The sequence below is a fragment of the Choloepus didactylus genome, chromosome 22, assembly GCF_015220235.1.
Source record: "Choloepus didactylus isolate mChoDid1 chromosome 22, mChoDid1.pri, whole genome shotgun sequence".
Classification (NCBI taxonomy): domain Eukaryota; kingdom Metazoa; phylum Chordata; class Mammalia; order Pilosa; family Megalonychidae; genus Choloepus; species Choloepus didactylus.
In genome coordinates this window covers 27,734,953-27,756,150 of record NC_051328.1, presented here as the reverse complement: position 1 = coordinate 27,756,150, position 21,198 = coordinate 27,734,953, and the positions used below count along the sequence as shown (strand labels likewise).

The 21,198-nt window shown below is 36.3% G+C and overlaps 1 protein-coding gene across 3 annotated transcripts in view; it reads right to left on the bottom strand.

Moving 5' to 3' along the window:
* The window catches only part of AP1G1 (adaptor related protein complex 1 subunit gamma 1), a 134,173-nt gene that overhangs the window by 5,074 nt on the left and 107,901 nt on the right, over positions 1-21,198 (bottom strand). For all 3 annotated transcript variants that reach the window (XM_037815484.1, XM_037815483.1, XM_037815485.1), the window contains 6 exons: positions 8,180-8,284; positions 7,399-7,540; positions 7,078-7,204; positions 3,000-3,107; positions 2,708-2,868; positions 280-378 (listed from right to left, as the gene is read on the bottom strand). In XM_037815484.1, coding sequence (XP_037671412.1) covers positions 280-378; positions 2,708-2,868; positions 3,000-3,107; positions 7,078-7,204; positions 7,399-7,540; positions 8,180-8,284 — 742 coding nt within the window. The remainder of the gene's footprint in view (positions 1-279; positions 379-2,707; positions 2,869-2,999; positions 3,108-7,077; positions 7,205-7,398; positions 7,541-8,179; positions 8,285-21,198) is intronic.

Genomic DNA, 21,198 nt, shown 5'->3' with positions numbered 1-21,198 from the left:
CTAAGCTTTTTTCACCTGAAAACTAGACCTTTAAGACTCTAAATAGAGTTGTTGGTGGTGGTGGTTTTTTAAGCTGCCTTTTAACAAGATGCCACAAAGTCATTTAATGTCTCTGGCTCAGCTTATTATCTACAAAAGAACAAGGATGTTGGACCAGATGTTTTCACAGATCTCTTCTATGACTATGAGTCAGAAAAACCCAGAGAAACAAAGCAGAATTTTATTTCAGGAAATATGCTTACCCCTTGCTCAAATATTGTCTTCAAATGTGCTACTCACCTTTTGTGGGTTCAGAACTTTAATAACTTGTGTAATGGTTCCTGTATTAAATGCTGGGACAATGCTGCTACTAGGAGACAGAAGCTGCAGCTGGAATGTCTAAGAGAGGAAAAGGGACACTCTTCAGAAAACATAAAAAACTTAATACTATGGCACAGATTGTTAATGAATAAAAAAAGTTAGGCATCCAGCTGATGGTTCCAGTAACAGATTTGCTACTACTAAATTTTATTTGCTTTCCAGATATCAGTCATTCATGGTAAGTGGGCTGGCTGTTACTCCACATGTGTAAAACCTATTATTACGTCTTTGAAAACTAGCAATGAGCCCTTTTCCTCTTTCTGGCAGAAGGAACTCTAGCCTATGACTTTTTAAAAGACAACCAATTCTTATTCTGGTAATTTAATAGTAATTCAACTATCAACTATGCATCAAAAATGAGTGCTCATAGGTTAAAAAAAGCCAGAGAGAAACCAACAGAAAGCTTTTCAAAGGTAACAAGGCAGTACATGGATCACCAACCAAATAGGCATTTATGCATTTGAGTATTTGGATAATTGGAACCCAGTCTTATGAACTGTTGTTTCATAAAGCCTAGATAATCCAGAATGTTTCAAGGCCTCCCTAACATGACAGAGGTGAAGGGAAGTTGGAAAGAGTCAACTTGTTAATAAGCAGAACACATCAGGATCACTGCCATAATTTGTTGAGTGCTGGGGGAGCTTTGTTTGTTTGCTTACAAGGATGAGATATGACAGTGCTATGAGAAAGCTAAGTAAATTAAATTGTACTATAAAGCTATTCTACATACTAGGAGTTTTAAAAAGTCCTTCCTGAAAGTTTAGTCTTCTAAAATGTTTCCCAAAAAAATCTACTTAGTCTTCTATAAGGCAAAAAATTATAAAGGTAAAGATTCAATCTCAATGCACCAATTATTTTGGGTCTTATTCATAATTCTACAGTCAAGATAAATTATGTAAGTTAAAATATGATTTATTATTAGTATGTTTCATTAAACGTAAGATGCCATCAATTGTAATTCAAACCTTATTTTAGGTATCATTAAGAAAGAAAAAATGCTACCAATAAACTCTAACAAGCTATCAATTTTTAAATGTAACCAAATTTTAGAGATTTATTAAAAAGTTAAAAGAGTACATAGTAGAATCTTTGAAATACCACAGTTTGAAGTTCAGGATACATCATTATGATATGCAAAAGTTATTATGCAGTACAGCACCAAGGATGAGGCCATGCTTTAAGAGGAGACATGTTACGTTGCTAGAACAGTAGCCTAAAGTAACAAGTGTAAAATCCTAAGCTGAAGCAACTAACCTGAACTGAGCAATGAACACATGAAAAGTGCTTAAAAAAGAACTGGCACATGAAACTCATTTATTCCTCATAGCATGCAATCAATAAAGCAGACATCATTATAAAATGGAGAAACAGAGCCATAGAGGTTAAATAATGTGCCAAACAGAATGGCATCAGAACTCATGTTCTTAACTACTTCACCTGCTTCTAAAACATCTACACTATTCTTACTTCCAAAAATGGCAAGCAAAGAAAACTGCAAAGTCAGCAGTAGCCACAAATAAAATGTCTTTAATGTCCAAAAGTGTATTGCCTGGAAGTCGTACTTCACATGTCACTGTAAAGAAATACGTTAGTTTAGTCTAAATCAGAGACTAGCCAATAACGGCCCATGGGCTGGCCAAATACAGCTCACCACATGTTACGTAAATAAAGTTTTATTAGAACCTATTTTGGTGGAACTAAGTAGATGCAACTACATAATCTAAAATATTTACCATCTCGTCTTCTACAGAAAAACTTTGCTGATCCCTCGTTCTAAACTTTTGTTTATTCAAAAACTGTTCATTATTTAAAAATAAACATGAATACTCAAACTAAGATTTGGTATAAACAAAACCTCAATTCATAAAAACAAGCGGTCATATCAATAAGGAGGAATGTTTTTCTCACTTATATATCAAGAGATGAAAAAATTTAATTCTGATCCACTGATTAACTTGAAAAGAATACCAAATAAAGTCTCTCATCTTGATTAACTTTAATTCCATGGTAGATTAGGTCTTTCCACTGTATTACTAAACCCTAACCTATCCCAATACTATGAGCATTAACTGACCACCTTACAGAATTCTGTTCTCTTGCTAACTACTATTAGAATTTCATTTTTTTATCCTACAATTCTAAATATAAGAATATTGCAACCAAGGAAAAACTATTCATTAAAGATGAGATGCTTCAATGAGCCATATTAGTTACATCACCATTTATTTAGGTTATATCTGCAAACTTAGTTTTATCTCTAAATGTTAAAATATATCCCTTACCAAGCACATGTAAGACTAGCCAATCTTTAATTCAAAGGAAAAAGGCAAGGAAGTCACTGTAGTACCTTTGGTACTGCAGCCTGGAAAACAAAGTCTGTCATATCTAGCTCTGTGCTGTTGGAGGCCTGTATTGTTATCACTGTGACACTGGGGTTGGTGTTTGACCGTTCAAAGGTGAATTCTATCTTCAAGCCATTCTTACTGTATGCTGTGATGGAGGGGATGCCTGGGAAAGAACAGGAAGATCAGTATAATTGTAGTCAATCTAATGCTTGCAATATTATTACTTTCTTTCCTCAATAAGCACATCCCATTGCCCAATTCTCCATGTAATGATGGTAACAATGGTAATCCTACCTGTGGCAATGTCATTGAAGAGAGGCTGTGACGAAAGCCCATCCAACAAGAAGGGGGGCTGAGCTATCTGTGGGACTGAGGCAGGGATAGGAGCAGCAGCTGGAGCACCTAAAGGAAACATTCCCATGGAAGGTCAATCTTAGCCTGCATAACAAAACTCACCAAGAAAATATAGGAGAAAATTATTATGATGGTAGGGAAGGATTCCTTAAGACGTGAAAAGCATAGACCATAATGGAAAAAAAAAATTTAACTATTTTTAAATTAACAATTCTGTTCTTTAAAAAACACTGTAAAAAAGTAACAGGAAGAATGAATTGGAATAGCTAGCAGTAAATACCTGAAACTATCAAACTACAGCCCAGAACCCTTGAATCTTGAAGATGATTGTATAAAAATGTAGGTTATGAGGGGTGAAAGCCATGTGGATCACACTCCCCTTTGTCCAGTGTATGGATGGATGAATAGAAAAACGGGGGCAAAAAAAAAAAAAAAAAAAAAAAAAACACCCAGTGTTCTTTTTCACTTTAATTTTTATTCTTATTACTTTTGTGTGTGTGGTAATGAAAATGTTCAAAAATTAATTTTGGTGATGGACGCACAACTATATGGTAGAACTGTGAACAACTGATTGTAAGCTTTGTATGACTGCGTGGTATGTGAATATATCTCAATAAAATTGAATTATTAAAAAAAAAGGTAACAAAGATCACAAGCAGAAGAAAATGTATGCTATACAATAACAAATGGATAAATATCCAGAACTATAAATATCTTCTATAAATCATTAAGAAAAAAGATAACCCAATTAAAAAGCAGCTAGAAATATGAACAAGCAATTCATAGGAAAGAACCTGAGTGAGAAGGAAACTTATGAAAAGATGCTAAAATCTTACAAGTAATAGGGAAATGGAATTTAAAACCACAAGATACCAGTTCAAATGCATCACAATGAAGAAAATTTCAATGTCTGATAATATCTATTATCACTGTTATTGACAATGAATGCCAATACCAATATAGGTAAGAAAATGAACAATGGGAACTTTTGAGCTCTGCTGTAGGAATGTAAACTGGTACAACAAAATGGGAGAATAATTTGGGAATAGTAGAGTTGAAAATAAGTATATCCTTAAACTAGGGTTCCTTAACCTCAGTACTAATGACATTCTAGTCTGGATAGTTCTTTGTTGTGAGAAGTTCTTCTGTGTATTGTAGGGGGTTTTGCAACACTCCCGGGTTCTACCCATTAGATGTTAGTAGTACTCTCCCAGTTGGACAATCAAAACTGTCTCTAGACTTCCCAAATACCCCCTGAGGGGATGGGGGTGGGGGGCACTGCCTTTGTTAGAAATGCTTTTGATTAATTCTTACATATGTACAACACAAGCAGACGTACAAAATAGTGCTCATAGTGAGATAGTTTCTAACAATGAAATACTGGAAAAAAATGTCCATCATCAAGGTAACAGATAACTGTGATACATGCATACAATAAAATATTATACAACAGTGAACATACGAATACATTAGAATACACTTAACATGGATTGTTCTCACAAATACAATGTTTAGCAAAAACAAACAAAAAGCAAGGTACAAAAAGCACATTTAGTTGGATACCTTTTAAATAAAGGTCAGAATTGGCAAAACACTGAGTAGTAAACACAAAATGTAGTAAAGTTAGCAAGTGGTGCATGGGAATGATATACACCAATGGTCAACACTTCTATAAGAAAGACATTAGTTACTCTGGGTTGCAGAGAGGGAAGTACACAGGGGACATCAACTCTCCTAATATTTCATTTTACAAGCCAGGCAGATCAAGGCATTTACTGAATTTAGCAGATGTTAAATACTGAAAAATAAAATTTTAAAACACACACACACACACAGACACAGCAAAGGGTGGTATGGAGTGTGGTGAAATGAGAAATTGCCAGATTACTATTTTAATTTGAGCCTTCCAAATAAGAACAAACCGAGGATCAAAAATGAAAGGAAAAACACAGAACACGGCCATAAACTGAGAGAAATCAGGATTCTAAAGAGAGGTGTAAGAAAAGTTAGCAAAACAAAGAGAATACGTTTTAAGTTCAAATTGAAACTACTAATGAAATTAAAAATATGTCATTAAAAAGTGCATTACACCAAGAAAAAAGTACTAAAGAACACTAGGGGAAAAAGCACATACTAAAAATTAGCAAGGAAAGTAGAAATACAGTTGGCTAGGCAAAGCACAAGGAGCAAAACAAATAACACCATGGAATGTAGTCAAGTAGATTAGCAACAAAGTATATACAAAGAAATATTCATATAGCTCTCCTAGTTTTTCTATAAATCTAATAGTTTTCCCATCAATTCCCATTTTCAAAACAGTTTTTAAAATTTATTCCTATGAAAACTCTTAGGATACCCAAGATAGGCAGCATACGGATCCCCAACACCATCAAATTTCAGCTGTTTTTTCCTATGAGGTACAAACATATGAGGGGCAACAAAAACTCACTGCTTCAAGTTTTCTGAAAGGATATACTAAATTTACTTCCTAATTTCCACTGATTTAAATTACTGTGCATCAGAGTATAACTATAATGATGTCTTAAAAAATCTAGAGTTCAAAAAATTTTAACTTAAAAATGTAAAGACAATCCAGGTTTTTAAATATTTTCCCACTCTGCTTTTTCATAACACTAGAAAAACAAGAAAGTAAAAACAAAAACAAAACATTAAGACTCCATGATAAATGGATTAAGGATAAGAAAGAAATGTGCAAAAAGGAAATTCATGTATAATGCAAGTATGTGGACATTAAACATTCTGTGTGATCAAAGAAATAAAAATTAACTAAATAATAGGACCAATTTGTCACCATTACTCACAAATACCTTATGAGGTATATCATCCTTGTTTTAAACAGATCCAGAAAGATTAAATAATTTAGCCCAAGAAAGGAATTCAAAATAAGGACAAATTGATGAAGATTAAGGCATTATTTATAAAAAAAAACATTACAAATAAACAAAATGCCCATAAGTTAGGAACTGAGAAAATAATGGTGCAAACTTCCTGATGAAATATTTGACAGCCATTTAAAATTATAATTATGAAGTCTATGTACTATCATGGGAAGTGCTAATGTGTTAAGTGAAGCATATCATCTGTATACAACGTTTTAACTACGGGGTTGTTTTTGCATTTCCATGCATTCAGTATACCTTTGGCATCTGAGGATTTGAAATTGACTATGTGTGAATGATTTAGAGGTACATGACAAGCAACATTCTAAAATTTTATTAAAATGCAGATATTAAATCTAGAATACGGGAAGCAGCTGTGTTCAGAATAAATCTTTATCCTATGACTGTTTTCTGTTTGATGTCATATATACCGAAACTTTCCCATTATATTTTGAAGGAGTCATTTTAACTTTTCAGTTATACTTTATATTGCAATTTAGAATAGAAATTACAAGCTGCAGTGATATTCTTGGACTCAAGGATTTACAGTATCTCTGAAAACATCAATTACAAAAAGTCTACTATATATAAACAAAGACAAGAAAAAAAATTCCAAAACTAAAAGAGCTAATGTTTGATGTTAGAATTATAGATGATGTCCTCCTCCTGTTGCTTTAATAATTGAGAAAGAGAAACGAAAAGAAAAGATGACAGTAGGTTAACATCTCTCCACTTCCCATGAATGACTGTACCTACTGAAAACTAACCACTAGTAGAAAGAAACCTAGAAAAAGTCATGTCTTGGGACACTAACTAAAAGCAGAGGGGACTTGGGAAATATCCTTTCTGACCCTTCCATCTTAAAACACGATGAATAATTTATGCTCCCCAAATTCAAAATTGGCCCTTAATCACCACGAATTCCTTAAAGCATTAGTATAGCAGCTTATATCCCAGATATTCTGAAGATTTCTATTCTTGCTTTTCACTTAGTCTCTCCCATCTTCAGTTGATTCATGTGCCAGAAAAGCTGTGCTCAGTGTAGTTTCCACCCCCCAACCCCCTACCTCAAGGCCTTTTTCCCTATCAAACATTAAATAGCTCCAGTCTGGTCTCACCTGTGAGGTTGATATCTCCCAGCAAATCAAGAAGTTCTCCACCAGCAGAAGCTGGTTTGCTTGTAGGTGCACTTGGAATAACAGGTGTTATGTCATTTCCTCCCAACAAATCCAATAAATCATTGGCCTATACACAAAAATAATACCTCAATTCATTAGTCATTTGTCTAATTCACATTGCATGAATAGCTCTTTCATTACTTAAAAATAAGGAAGGGAATCATCAATTAATCCAGGAATAACATTAAAGGTAATCAGCTAAGAGACAAGCTGAAGCAATCTAAGATCATCAGGATCCCCAGATACACAGTGAAAAGCTACCTGGCTGGTGGGCTGTGGCCCAGAAGGTGGTGGTTTGGTCTCCAGCGGAGCTGGTTCTGTTTCTCCATTTGTCTGCACAATCTCAGTAGGACCATTTGTGGTCACTTTTTCCATGACTGGCATTCTTTCAAGCAGGGCAGACCTGGAAGAACCTAAAGTGGTTAAACTCTAGACAGTTAAACTAGATTCCCTACCCAAAACAATCACTACAACAATGTTGAAGTCAAACTTGTGTCATCTCTCTTCCCTACCCCCTAACTAAAATAGAGCTGGATTACAAGAACACACGACCTAAATTCCTGCATAGATTAAGGGCAGACAAAAAACTTTAAATGGACAAACTGTCCAACTAAACCCCAAAGCATACATTTCAGTGGTACAGAAATCAGAATGAAAGAAAATCAATATATATTAATGGTCTCTAATCAAGACACTGAATAATAGGAAAAATGACATACACTAAAATGTTAATAGGATTTGAATGAGATTATTTGTCAAAAAACTCCCACTTCCTTAACCAAATATTTCAAAAATAGAAAATGAAGCAAACATTGCACAGCAAAGAAAGGGAGCAAGGTAGATGAAAGAACACAGTTAATGGGTTTCTTTAGATGCTGAGATTAGAAGATAGACAAAACAGAAGCAGCCAACCAATTAGAACCAAGTAGGGCTGTGACGTCTAGTTAATAAAGCACCAGGAATGAGTCTCCTTTATGGATTATCATGACAATTTGTTTGGGATGCTAGGAGGCACATGCATTACTTAGTTTCATTCACTTACCTCATATGGTCATATTTTTTAAAAAGTGCATTATATTCCACTGCCCTCTGCTGGAGTTCCACATCAATGCTGCTTCCATATATGGAAACCACTTTCTTAATTCGGCTATGGATAAAATGACAAATGAAATCAAATACCCAAAAGAAAATTCATGAAGAAACAGAAAGAATAACATTTATATAAGATTTAAATGGTTAAAAATTTGAAGTGCCCATCTTTCCTTTTTTTTTTTCTTTTTTTTTTTTTTACAAGTTCTAGATTTTATTTGTAATTTAATTGAATGAGATCCACTTCCACCTCCAAAGTCTAGCTTAATTTTCCTTAGCTATGAAATGATTATTTCCCCTCCTTTGCCTGGGGTTCGGGAGAAATCAATAGACAAGGTAAAATAAAGAGTTGTAAGTACAAATGCATTAGCATGTTGTCCCAAATACGTACAAGAGAGATCTTTTCTCCTTGAAAGAAAGACTCCAAGGCCTCCATTGCACTTTTATTTCAATGTAACATTGGGACAATTTTCAAAAGGGCCAATATTTCCCAATTTAATCTGAGGCCATAATACAATATCAATAAAACAATATTTAGGATTTCAGTTTCTCACTTTATCAAGACTTGATGCCTTCTATCATCAATATTTACTGAGCACTTAATAGTGTAATAGGTACAACAGAACATACAGAAAACATTGTCCCTGCTCTTGAGGAGCTTACAATCTAACAGAAAGAAAAATACACCCCTTTTAAAATGGTATTTTCGTTTGGTGTTTTCTACAAGATACTGAGGAAATAGTCTGTAGGATGAGCTTTGGATATAACATATCTCCATCATTATTTAGAGAAAGAGGAATGATTTAAAGACAGACAATGACAGACCATTCAAGATAGGCAGGGTTTATATGGAGATAAACACAATTTCATCAAATAAGGAGAGATTTGCTGCAGTAAAAAGAATGAGGAAAATAGTTTGTGGGATGCAAGCAAAGAAGTAGGGTAGTATCTACAACAGTGAATAGAGCCAGAAAAATGTGGCCTTTTCTCCAAGTACACAGCCACCAAGTAGGAATGGTTGGCGACAAGGCAGAGGAAGCCTAAGAAGGGAAGTTAATCCTGTGCACGTGGCAAATAAAAAGAATAAAGGATCAAAACTGAAGGCAGGCTACAAGAGTATCAAGAAATTCCTAAACACCAAAAGTGGAAGCACAAAACTTAACAGTTACTGTTACCCAACATCATGATGGGCCAAGAACACTGTGGATTCTGACTTCATGATTAAAAAATGCTACAGTTCAAAAATTTAAATGGAACACACTACTTGTATCCGATTGGCAGGCTCTCATCCCCAATAAAAACTGATTTGTGGTGGGGGGAGGAGGGAGGAAAAGGAGTCTGGGGCATAGTTGGGAACAGGAGTTACATGAGTAGTAGTTGTCATTATGATAAACTTTGTATTTAAACTTGGTAATAGCCCATTAGCTGCCAAAAGGAAATAAAAAATAAATTCTCAAAAATGTATAATTTCTGAAGATAGCGGAGTGGTGAGGAGCAGAATTTCGTCTCTCCCCTAGAGCAGCTGGCAATTACCCAAGAACTATATGAAACAGTGTTTTCGGGGTCTCCAGTAACCAGTCACACATTGGACACAAGTTTGGAATTGGAGGAAAAGCTGAGATCGCAGCGAACATTGTAAGTTCCCCGGACCAGGGGTCTGGCGCCCCTCCCCACCAAGACCTCACAGACTGTCTTGCTGCCGGCTCCCTGAAAGGGGGGGGGGGGGGACCAAAAAACAGCAATCTGCTGAGGGCAAGAAGGGTGGCTCAACCCAGCCTCAACTGCAGAATTAATTAACAAATTAATTAACTAACTTTGGGAGCTGGGGTGCTAAAGAAGGGCTGGGCTCCAAGAAGTGGGGGCACGTAAAAGCGGGCACCCATTCCCAAACTCCAAAAAAGCCATTTTTTTTCCCTTACATTTTGTCCCTTCTGGCTTCTCACTGATCCCTTATCTTTTTGCATTTCAGTAGCCCCCGGCAGGGGTGGAACTGAAGCAGTTGGAGAGTAATTATCAGACAATAGCCCAAAGCATATCTTTAAATGCTCTATTCTGACACTGACAAAACTTCCAAGCTGGAGAAAGACTTTTAAAAGAGACTCTTTTATTTTTTTTTCCTTTTTTCTTTTTCTTGATTTCTTTTCTACTTTTTTTTTTTTTTTTTTTTTAATCTAAAAGTAATATATGTGGTTATTTTCTATCGGAAAGCCCAGGTTGAGGGACTAGGCTGGGCTTGAAGGGAGACAGAGTACCCACAGTGTCTCTGAATTCCGTATTCACTACTGAAGGCCCCCAGCCCCGTCTTTAATTGGCAACTCAGGCTGACCAAGGAATCTACCTGGAGAGGCCCCAAAGAGGAGAGAGGAGAAGGGAATAGTGCCCCTGAAAGACAACTGGAGTTCTGTGGATTGGGAGAGTGGAGGGAGGCCCAGCTCAACTGGCAGTCCTCCTTCTGGGAATTCAGACCCCAGGGGCTGGAATTCAGATTCCAGCTTCAGTCAGCCACGCCCCTGACAGGATCAGAGTCACCAGGAGAACTAAAGGCTCCATACCTCCTTACACTGGTGGGGGAGCTGCGGGCTGGCCAGCGCCACCTGCTGGACAGGAGAGGAAAAGCACCAATTCTAAAGGCCTCATAGGAGGGTCTCATTCTCAGGAAAACTCCATACCCTCCCAGTGAGACCTGGGCCTCACTAGACTGGGAAAATCTGACTAGGGTCGACCATATCTGAGGAGGCCCACTCACAGAAAGGTTACATAGAGGCAGAGCAAGAAACAGAAAAAACAAGAGGGGAAAAATTCTGATCAACTAAATAGAACCTAAGTTAGAGGTCTAGAATAAGTTCAACTGAATAACAGAGGCCAGAGAACAAAGCCAACCAACAAGAAAACCACTAGGTAAAAGACAGAAAACAAGCTCCAAAATAAACTAACCAAGAGAATCAGATGCCTAGACAACTTAAGATAACAAGCCATACCAGGAAACATGAAAACCTGGACCAGCCAAAGGAACAAACTAATAGCTCAGCTGAGACACAGGAGTGGAGGCAATTAATGCTAAATAAATTTAATGAAATGAAGGAAGATATAGCAAAAGCGCTGAAGGATATAAAGAAGACACTGGCTGACCATAAAGAAGAATTCATAAACTTCAAAAAACAAATGGCAGAACTCATGGGAATGAAGGCCACAATGGAGGAGATGAAAAACACAATGGAGGGACACAACAGTAGATTTGAACAGGCAGAAGAAAGGATCAGTGAACTGGAAGACAGGTCATTCGAATTCATACACACAAAAGAACAGATGATGAAAAAAATGGAAAAATATGAGCAGGGTCTTAGGGAGCTGAGTGACAACATGAAACGCACAAGTATACGTGTTATGGGTATCCCAGAAGGAGAAGAGAGGGGAAAAGGGGCAGAAAGAGTAATAGAAGACATATTCACTGAAAATTTCCCAACTCTTATAAAAGACAGAAAATTAGAGATTCAAGAAGTACAACGTACCCCAAATAGAATAGATCCCAATAGACCTACTCCAAGACACTTACTGGTCAGATTGTCCAATGTCAAAGACAAAGAGAGGATTCTGAAAGCAGCAAGAGAAAAGCAATCCATCACATACAAGGGAAGGTCAGTAAGACTATGTACAGATTTCTCTGCAGAAACCATGGAGGCAAGAAGACAGTGGCGTGATATATTTAAGATACTGAAAGAGAACAACTGCCAACCAAGAATTCTATATCCAGCAAAACTTTCCTTCAAAAATGAGGGAGAGATTAAAACATTTTCAGACAAACAGACACTGAGAGAGTTTGTGAATAAGAGACCGGCACTACAAGAAATACTAAAGGGAGTGCTACAGGCTGATAGGAAAAGACAGGAGAGAGAGAGTTGGAGAAGAGTGCAGAAATGAAGATTATCAGGAAAGGTAAAAGGAGAGGAAAAAATAAGATATGACATATAAATTCCAAAAAACAAAATGGTAGAAGAAAGTACTGCCCTTACAGTAATAACACTAAATGTAAATGGATTAAACTCCCCAATAAAAAGACACAGACTGGCAGAATGGATTAAAAAACAGGACCCATCTATATGCTGTCTACAAGAAACTCACTTTAGACACAAGGACAAACATAGACTGAAAGTGAAAGGTTGGAAAAAGATATTTCATGCAAACAACAACCAGAAAAAAGCGGGAGTAGCTATATTAATATCAGACAAGTTAGACTTCAAAAGCAAAACAATTAAAAGAGACAAAGGAGGACACTATATATTAATAAAAGGGTCAATTCATCACGAAAACATAACAATCATAAATATTTATGCACCAAGCCAGAATGCCCCAAAATTCATGAGGCAAACACTGCGATCACTGAAAGGAGAAATAGATACCTCTACAATAATAGTTGGAGACTTCAATACACCACTCTCATCAATGGATAGAACATCTAGACAGAGGATCACTAAAGAAACAGAGATGTTGAATTGTATAATAAATGAACTAGACTTGACAGACATTTATAGAACACTACATCCAACAACAGCAGGATACACTTTTTTCTCAAGTGCTCATGGAACATTCTCTAGGATAGACCACATGTTGGGTCACAAAGCAAGTCTCAACAAATTTAAAAATATTGATATTATACAAAACACTTTCTCAGACCACAATGGAATGAAGTTGGAAATAAATAAAAGGCAGAAGGTCATAAAATTCACAAACATATGGAGGCTAAACAACACCCTCTTAGAAAACCAGTGGGTAAAGGAAGAAATTACAAGAGAAATTAGTAAATACCTCGAGGCAAATAACAATGAAAACACAACTTATCAAAACTTATGGGATGCAGCAAAGGCAGTGATGAGAGGGAAATTTATTGCCCTAAATGCCTATATTAAAAGAGAAGAGAGAGCAAAAATTGAAGAGTTAACTGCTCACCTGGAGGAATTAGAGAAAGAACAGCAAACTAACCCCAAAGCAAGCAGAAGGGAAGAAATAACAAAGATTAGAGCAGAAATAAATGCAATTGAGAACAGGAAAACAATAGAGAGAATCAACAAAACCAGAAGTTGGTTCTTTGAGAAAATCAATAAAATCGATGGACCACTGGCTAGGCTAACAAAAAAAAAGAGAGAGCAGATGGAAATAAATGCAATCAGAAATGGGAAAGGAAATACAACTACCGACCCTGCAGAAATTAAGGAGATAATGAGAAGATACTATGAGCAACTATATGCTAATAAACTAGACAGCTTAGATGAAATGGACAACTTCCTAGAAAAGCATAAACAACCAACATTAACTCAAGAAGAAATAGATGACCTCAGCAAACCAATCACAAGTAAAGAGATTGAGTCAGTCATCAAAAAGCTCCCAAAAAGGAAAAGCCCAGGACCAGATGGTTTCACATGTGAATTCTACCAAGCATTCAAGAACGAATTAGTACCAATCCTGCTCAATCTCTTCAAAAAAAACTGAAGAAGAGGGAAAGCTACCTAACTCTTTCTATGAAGCCATCATCACCCTAATACCAAAACCAGGCAAAAATACTACAAAAAAAGAAAATTATAAAAATGTATAATTTCTTTCAGAGAAGTTTCAAAACAAAAAGACTAATCTACATAGGACATTAAACAACACTAGTCATCAAGTTATTTCCCTGTTAACTTTTTTACAGCAAATACGTTATACAAGAATCAAGAAAAAAAAAAAACTAAAAAAAAGTTAAATATATGGTTTTTTTTGTTTTGTTTTACTGCTGTGCTTGATACACATGAAGTAATGGATACCAAGCGACTCATTATACTGCACTGTTACTTGTACGTTTGTTCTCAGGTTGCTTAAAACAAAAAAAATAAAATGAGTGTAGGAAAAATAAAGCAAATAAGAGGTAACTTTACAAATAATGCAATGGGAACCATTTCCGCCCTTCTCCAGAGTAAACTGGGTCACAATTTTGTGCAAAGTAACTATAGTCAAAGGTGTGCAGCTATAGTCAAAGGTGTGAACAATGTAACTGTATATTCTATAGATACGCACGGTTCAACATGTAATATCCACGGGTTATCTATTTTTACCAGTCTTGAAAGTGCTCCAAAACTTGAAGTACCCACAGTAACTACATCTGTGACTGGAACCAATAATTCCTTTCATCTGTCACAAGGACAAACCAATACATAGGCAGTTTTCTCTGTTTAGTCATGGAAACAGATTTAACACTGGCTGCTCTAGTTTGCTAATGCTGCCAGAATGCAAAACACCAGAGATGGATTGGCTTTTATAAAAGGGGGTTTATTTGGTTATACAGTTACAGTCTTAAGGCCATTAAGTGTCCAAGGTAACATATCAGCAATTGGGTACCTTCACTGGAGGATGGAGAATGGCATCTGGAAAACCTCTGTTAGCTGGGAAGGCACATGGCTGGCATCTGCTCCAAAGTTCTGGTTTCAAAATGGCTTTCTCCCAGGATGTTCCTCTCTAGGCTACAGTTCCTCAAAAATGTCACTCTTAGTTGCTCTTGGGGCGTTTTTCTTCTCACAGCTTCTCCAGAGCAAAAGTCTGCTTCCAACGGCTGTCTTCAAACTGTCCCATCCTCTGCAGCTCCTCTGTCAGTTCCTGTGCATTCTTCAAAGTGTCCGTCTTGGCTGTAGTTCCTCTTCAAAACGTCACTCACAGCTGCACTGAGTTCCCTCCACCTGTCAGCTCATTTATATGGCTCCACTGATCAAGGCCCACCCAATGGGCGGGCCAACACTCCATGGAAATTATCCAATTAGAGTCATCACCCACAGTTGGGTGGGGCGCATTTCCATGCAAATCTAATCAGCACCAAAACGTCTGCCCCACAAGACTACATCAAAGAATATGGCTTTTACTGGGGGACAAAATACATTCAAACCAGCACACTGGCCCTTAACTTCTTAATTCACATAATTTTTCAAAAGCAAAACACCTTTTGTTCTTTGTTAATCTGTTCGTCTGACATATACCTCCACAACATCATTCACCATTACACTATTCTAATTGTAATGCTAGACTTTCATCTGCTAAATATGCAATACCCTAAAATTTGTTGACAAAAGTACCAATTATTACATCACAAAAGAAGAAACTTTTACTGCTCGTTCTCTTCTTTAACAACTGAAATAAACTTTTATCAACAAAAGGGTCATAGCATCAGACTTATGACCCCAAAGTTCTCAATTTAAAAAATGAGTCAAAAATACCATGATTCACAAAACCTTACATTAAAATGTGACGCAAATAGTCTAAGAGAACTAAGTTTGCCTTAAACTCTTAAATACACTTGGCAAGGAAACTGACCCAAGAATTAACTTTTTATTTTTTTTAGTTTTTTTAAATGCAACTTTATTGTGATATATTCACACACCATATAATCCATCCAGAGTATACATTCAATGGCTCACAGTATCATCATATAGTTGTGTATTCATCACCACAATCAATTTTAGAACACTTTCATTACGTCAAAATAAAGAAAAAAATAAAAATAAAAAAGAACACCCAAAACATCCCATACCCCTTATCCCCATTATTTACATACACACACACACACACACACACACACACACTTTTTTTGGTCTTTATTACTCATATGCCCATACACTGGGCAAAGGGAGTGTCAGTCATATGATTTTCACAATCACACGGTCATACAATAAAAACTATATAGTTATTCAATTATCATCAACACACAAGTATACTGGAATACAGTTCAACAGATTCAGGTATTTCCTTCTAGCTGTTCTAATACACTAGAAACTAAAAAGGTGTTATCTATATGATGCAAAAGAACAACTCCAGGATGACCTCTCGAATCTATCTGAAATCTCTTAGCCACTGAAATTTTATTTTGTTTCATTTCTTTGCCCCCTTTTGAGGCGACATCTGAGCAACAAAAGAGGTTCTCTGGGGATAAGTGACTCATAGGCATAATTGTAAGTAGGCTTAGTGTGCTGGTTTGGATATATTTTGTCCCCCAGAAAAAGCCATGTTCTTTGATGCAATCTTGCAAGGGCAGGCTTATCAGTCTTTCAATTAGGATGGAATATTTTGATTGAGTGTTTTCATGTAGCTGTGACTCACCTAACAGTGGGTGACACCTTTGACTGGGTTATTTCCATGGAGGTGCATACCCACCCATTCAGGGTGGGTCTTGATTAGTTCACCGGAGTATTTAAGAGAAAAGCTAAGACCAAAAGGGAGAAGCAACATGAAACAAAATAGTTTCAGAGGCTGAGAGATTTCAAATTGAGTCAACAGGTCACTCTGGAGGGCATTCTCATGCCCTATATAGATATCCCTTTTTAGGTTTTAATGTATTGGAATAGCTAGAAGGAAATACTTGAAACTGTAGAACTGCAACCCAGTTGATTCTTGACGGCGATTGCATAACTACATAGCTTACACGGTGTGACTGTGTGATTGTGCAATTCTGGTGGCTCACACTCCCTGTATGTATGGACAGATGAGTAGAAAAATGGGTACAAAAACTAAATGAAAAATAGGGTGGGATGAGGGGGAAGGAATGATTTGGGTGTTTTTTTTAATTTTATTTTTTATTCTTATTTTTATTCTGTTTGGTATAAGGAAAATGTTCAAAAATTGATTGGGGTGATGAATATACAACTATATGATGATACTGTGAACAGCTGATTGTACACCATGGATGACTGTATGGTATGTGAATATATTTCAATAAGACTGAATTAAGAATAAAACAAAGAAACAATAAAAACTAGTTGCTTTGTATGATTAAAGAGGGGTTTTCTAGATTCATATTAAAGAGAGCTTGAATTAAACTGGAAAAGAGAGCGAGGGAGAGAAGCTAAGAGCCAATAGATCCAGATGCTGGCTGACACTTAGAGATGCTTGGAGATGAGGACAGAAGGACGTTTAGAGATGCTAAGCTAAGAGATGAAGGCCAGAGTTTGCCCAGAGAAGCTCAGAGAGGACTCTCAGACACTTAGAGAGAAAGCCGCTGGAATCAGAAGCTGAAAGCAATGCAATCCCAAGCAAAGGACCAGCAGACACCAGTCACATGCCTTCCCAGCTAACAGGTGTTCTGGACACCATAGGCTGTTCTTCAGTGAAGGTATCATCTTGTTGATGCCTTTGTCTGGATTCTTCTATGGCCTTAGAAATGTGATTTTGTAACCTAATCAGTTCCCTTTATAAAAGCCAATCCATTCCTGGTATTTTGCATAACAGCAGCATTAGCAAACTGGAATGCTTAACTTCTCCTTTGCAAGAGTAAGTTTCACATGGGCAAGCCCAAAGATTGAGGGCTTGACATACCAAGGAATGACTTTTATTCAAAACAGCAAAGAGCAGAATTTGAAGACTTTAGCACAAAATCCGTCATGATTTTCCTATTAAGACGTTTCAAAACATTATAATAATATGCAGGTGAGAAAAAAGAAGTGAAGGAACTTACAGACATCAGTCCCTCCATCAAAGCAACTATCAAACTGGCAGGAACTGTCTGAATCAACTATTTGAAACTCTGCTGTTTAACTACCGTGCAGCATCCAGAAAAGAGCTGGAGGAAGAGCCTGTCAACAGGTAAATCTCACCCTCCATGCAGTGGCTACCATTCCCCCTCTCCCAGATGTGTGGCAGGTAGCAGTGGGGACTGCCACCCGGAATCCTGGTGCTATCAGTTGGTGCCAGGGTGGGCTACAAGGACCTAGTCCTGCAAAATCCTGGGCTGTGACTGCTGATCAGTGTTTTTAATTAACTGGCTGGAGAGCTGGCTGGCTCTGACAGAGGCCACTGTCCCCAAACCCCTCAGGCAAGAGTGGCCAAGGAGTTAAAGAGACAGTACCTTTTTTTTAAAATAATTTCTCTTTTCTCTTTCCATTCCCTGTCTAGGAGCAAAAATAGTTTGGAAAAATCACAAACTGATGGCTGCAGCCTTCAGAAACAACAACAACAAACTAGCAATCCCCAAGGAGTGGGAGAACCTGATTTCCAAAGCTATAACAGTATAATACATAGAATGTTGACTTCTCAACAAAAAAATTATAAAACACACACAGAAACAGATAAGTATGGCCCATTCAAAAACAATTTGCCAGAAACCATCCCTGAGAAAGCTCATACACTATTAGTCAAAGGCTTTATACCAATTGTTTTAAATATGTTCAATGAGCTAAAGGAATCCACATACAAAAAACTAAAGGAAATTAGGAAAACAATGTTTGAACAAAATTAAAAGATGGAAATTATAAAAAGCAACCAAACAGAAAATCTGGAACTGCAAAGTACAGTAATTGGAATGAAAAACGATAGATTTAATTTCAGCAGAAAGGATCAGAAAACTTGAAGGCAAGACAATTGAAATTATCCAGTGTGAGAAACAGAAAGAAAAACCGAAAAAAAAGAACAGAGCCTGAGGCATCAAGATACATATCATTGGAGTCCCAGAAGGACAAGATAGAGAGAAAGGGGCAGAAAAAGTATTTGAAGAAATAATAACCGAAAACTTCCACAATCAGATGAAAGACATGAAAATACACACTCAGGAAGTGCAACCAACTGCATGCAGGAAAACCTCTAAGAGATCTACACCAAGACATGTTACAGTGAAATTGTCAAAATTCAAAGACTATGAGAGGATTTTAAAAGAAGCAAGAAGAATGCAACTTGTTACATGCAAGGGATGCTCCACTGAGATTAACAGCAGATTTCTCATCAGAAACCATGGATGACAGAAGACAGTGGGATGACATATCCAAAGTCCTTAGAGTACAAAATCTGTCAATCAAGAATTCTATATTCAGCAAAATTATATTTCAAAAACGAAGAAGAAATTAAAACATTTACAGAGAAACAAAAGCTGAAAAGGTTCATTACCAGAAGAACTGCCCCACAGCAAATAATAAAGGGAGTCCTTCAAGATGAAATAAAAGGACATTAGACAATAACTCAAAGCCACAAGAAGAAATAAAGAAAACTGGTAAAAGTAATTACATAGGTAAACATAAAACCCTATATTATTGTACTTTTGCTTTACAACTGCTTCCCACCCCACCCATATGACTTAACAGGCAAATGTGTAAAACAACATTTTAAATCTGTTAATGGGTATACAATGAGTAAAGAAGTAATCTGAGACAATAACAATAAGAATGGGGAGGGAAGGAGATATATAGGAGTAGAGAGTTTGTACAGTACTGAAATTAGGTTGGAGTTAGTTGAACTAGATTGTTATTTTAAGAGGTTCATTGTAATTACAAAAATAGCCACTAAGAAAATAACTAAAAAATATAGAGAAAATAAAAGAAGAAAGAAATCAAAACGGAACACCACAAAAAAACACTAAATACAGAAAAAAGGCAGTTACGGAGTGATTACAATGGATTTTTAGATTTTACACCAAAAGTCCAAGTAACGAAAGAAAAAAATATCATAAAAAATGGACTTCATCAAAATTAAAAACTTTTCTGCATGAAAGGACATTATCAAGAAAGTAAAAAGACAACCTACAAAATGGGAAAAAATACTTAGAATCATATATCTGATAAGGGTTTAGTGTCCAGAACATACAAAGAATTCCTATAACTCAACAGCAGAAAGACAGACAACCCAATTGAAAAATGGGTCAAAATTTGAACATTTCTCCAAAGAATATATTCAAAAGGCCAGTAAGTATATGAAAAGATGCTCAACATCATTAGCTATTAGAGAAATGCAAATTAAAACTATGAGACACTAATTCACACCCACTAGGAAAATAAAAAGTAGAAAATAACAAGTGTTGGTGAGGATGTGGAGAAAGAGGAACCTTTGTACATTGTTGGCAGTAATGTAAAATGGTGCAGCCATTGTGGAAAACTGGCAGTTTCTTAGAAAGTTAAACAAGGAATTACCATATGACCCAGCAATTCTACTCCTAGCTATCTACACAAAAGGATTCAAATACGGGACTTGGACAGATATTTGTACAACAATGTTCATTATAGCGTTATTCACAATAGCCAAAAAGTAGAAGCAACCCAAGCATCCAACTACAGATGAATGCAAAAACAAAATGTAGTAAAGGAAGCAATTGATGTTTCCACAATAATTGTGGGAGAATTCAACACATCACTCTCTCCTATAGATAGATCAACCAGACAGAAGACCAATAAGGAAATTGAAAACCTAAACAATCTGATAAATGAATTAGATTTAACAGACATCTACAGGACATTACATCCCAAATCACCAGGATACACATACTTTTCTAGTGCTCACGGAACTTTCTCCAGAATAGATCATATGCTGGGACATAAAACAAGCCTCAATAAATTTAAAAAGATTGAAATTATTCAAAGCACATTCTCTGACCACAATGGAATACAATTAGAAGTCAATAACCATCAGAGACTTAGAAAATTCACAAATACCTGGAGGTTAAACAACACACTCCTAAACAATCAGTGGGTTAAAGAAGAAATAGCAAGGGAAATTGCTAAATATATAGAGACGAATGAAAATGAGAACACAACATACCAAAACCTATGGGATGCAGCAAAAGCAGTGCTAAGGGGGAAATTTATAGCACTAAACGCATATATTAAAAAGGAAGAAAGAGCCAAAATCAAAGAACTAATGGATCAACTGAAGAAGCTAGAAAATGAACAGCAAACCAATCCTAAACCAAGTACAAGAAAAGAAATAACAAGGATTAAAGCAGAAATAAATGACATAGAGAACAAAAAAACAATAGAAAGGATAAATATCACCAAAAGTTGGTTCTTTGAGAAGATCAACAAGATTGACAAGCCCCTAGCTAGACTGACAAAATCAAAAAGAGAGAAGACCCATATAAACAAAATAATGAATGAAAAAGGTGACATAACTGCAGATCCTGAAGAAATTAAAAAAATTATAAGAGGATATTATGAACAACTGTATGGCAACAAACTGGATAATGTAGAAGAAATGGACAATTTCCTG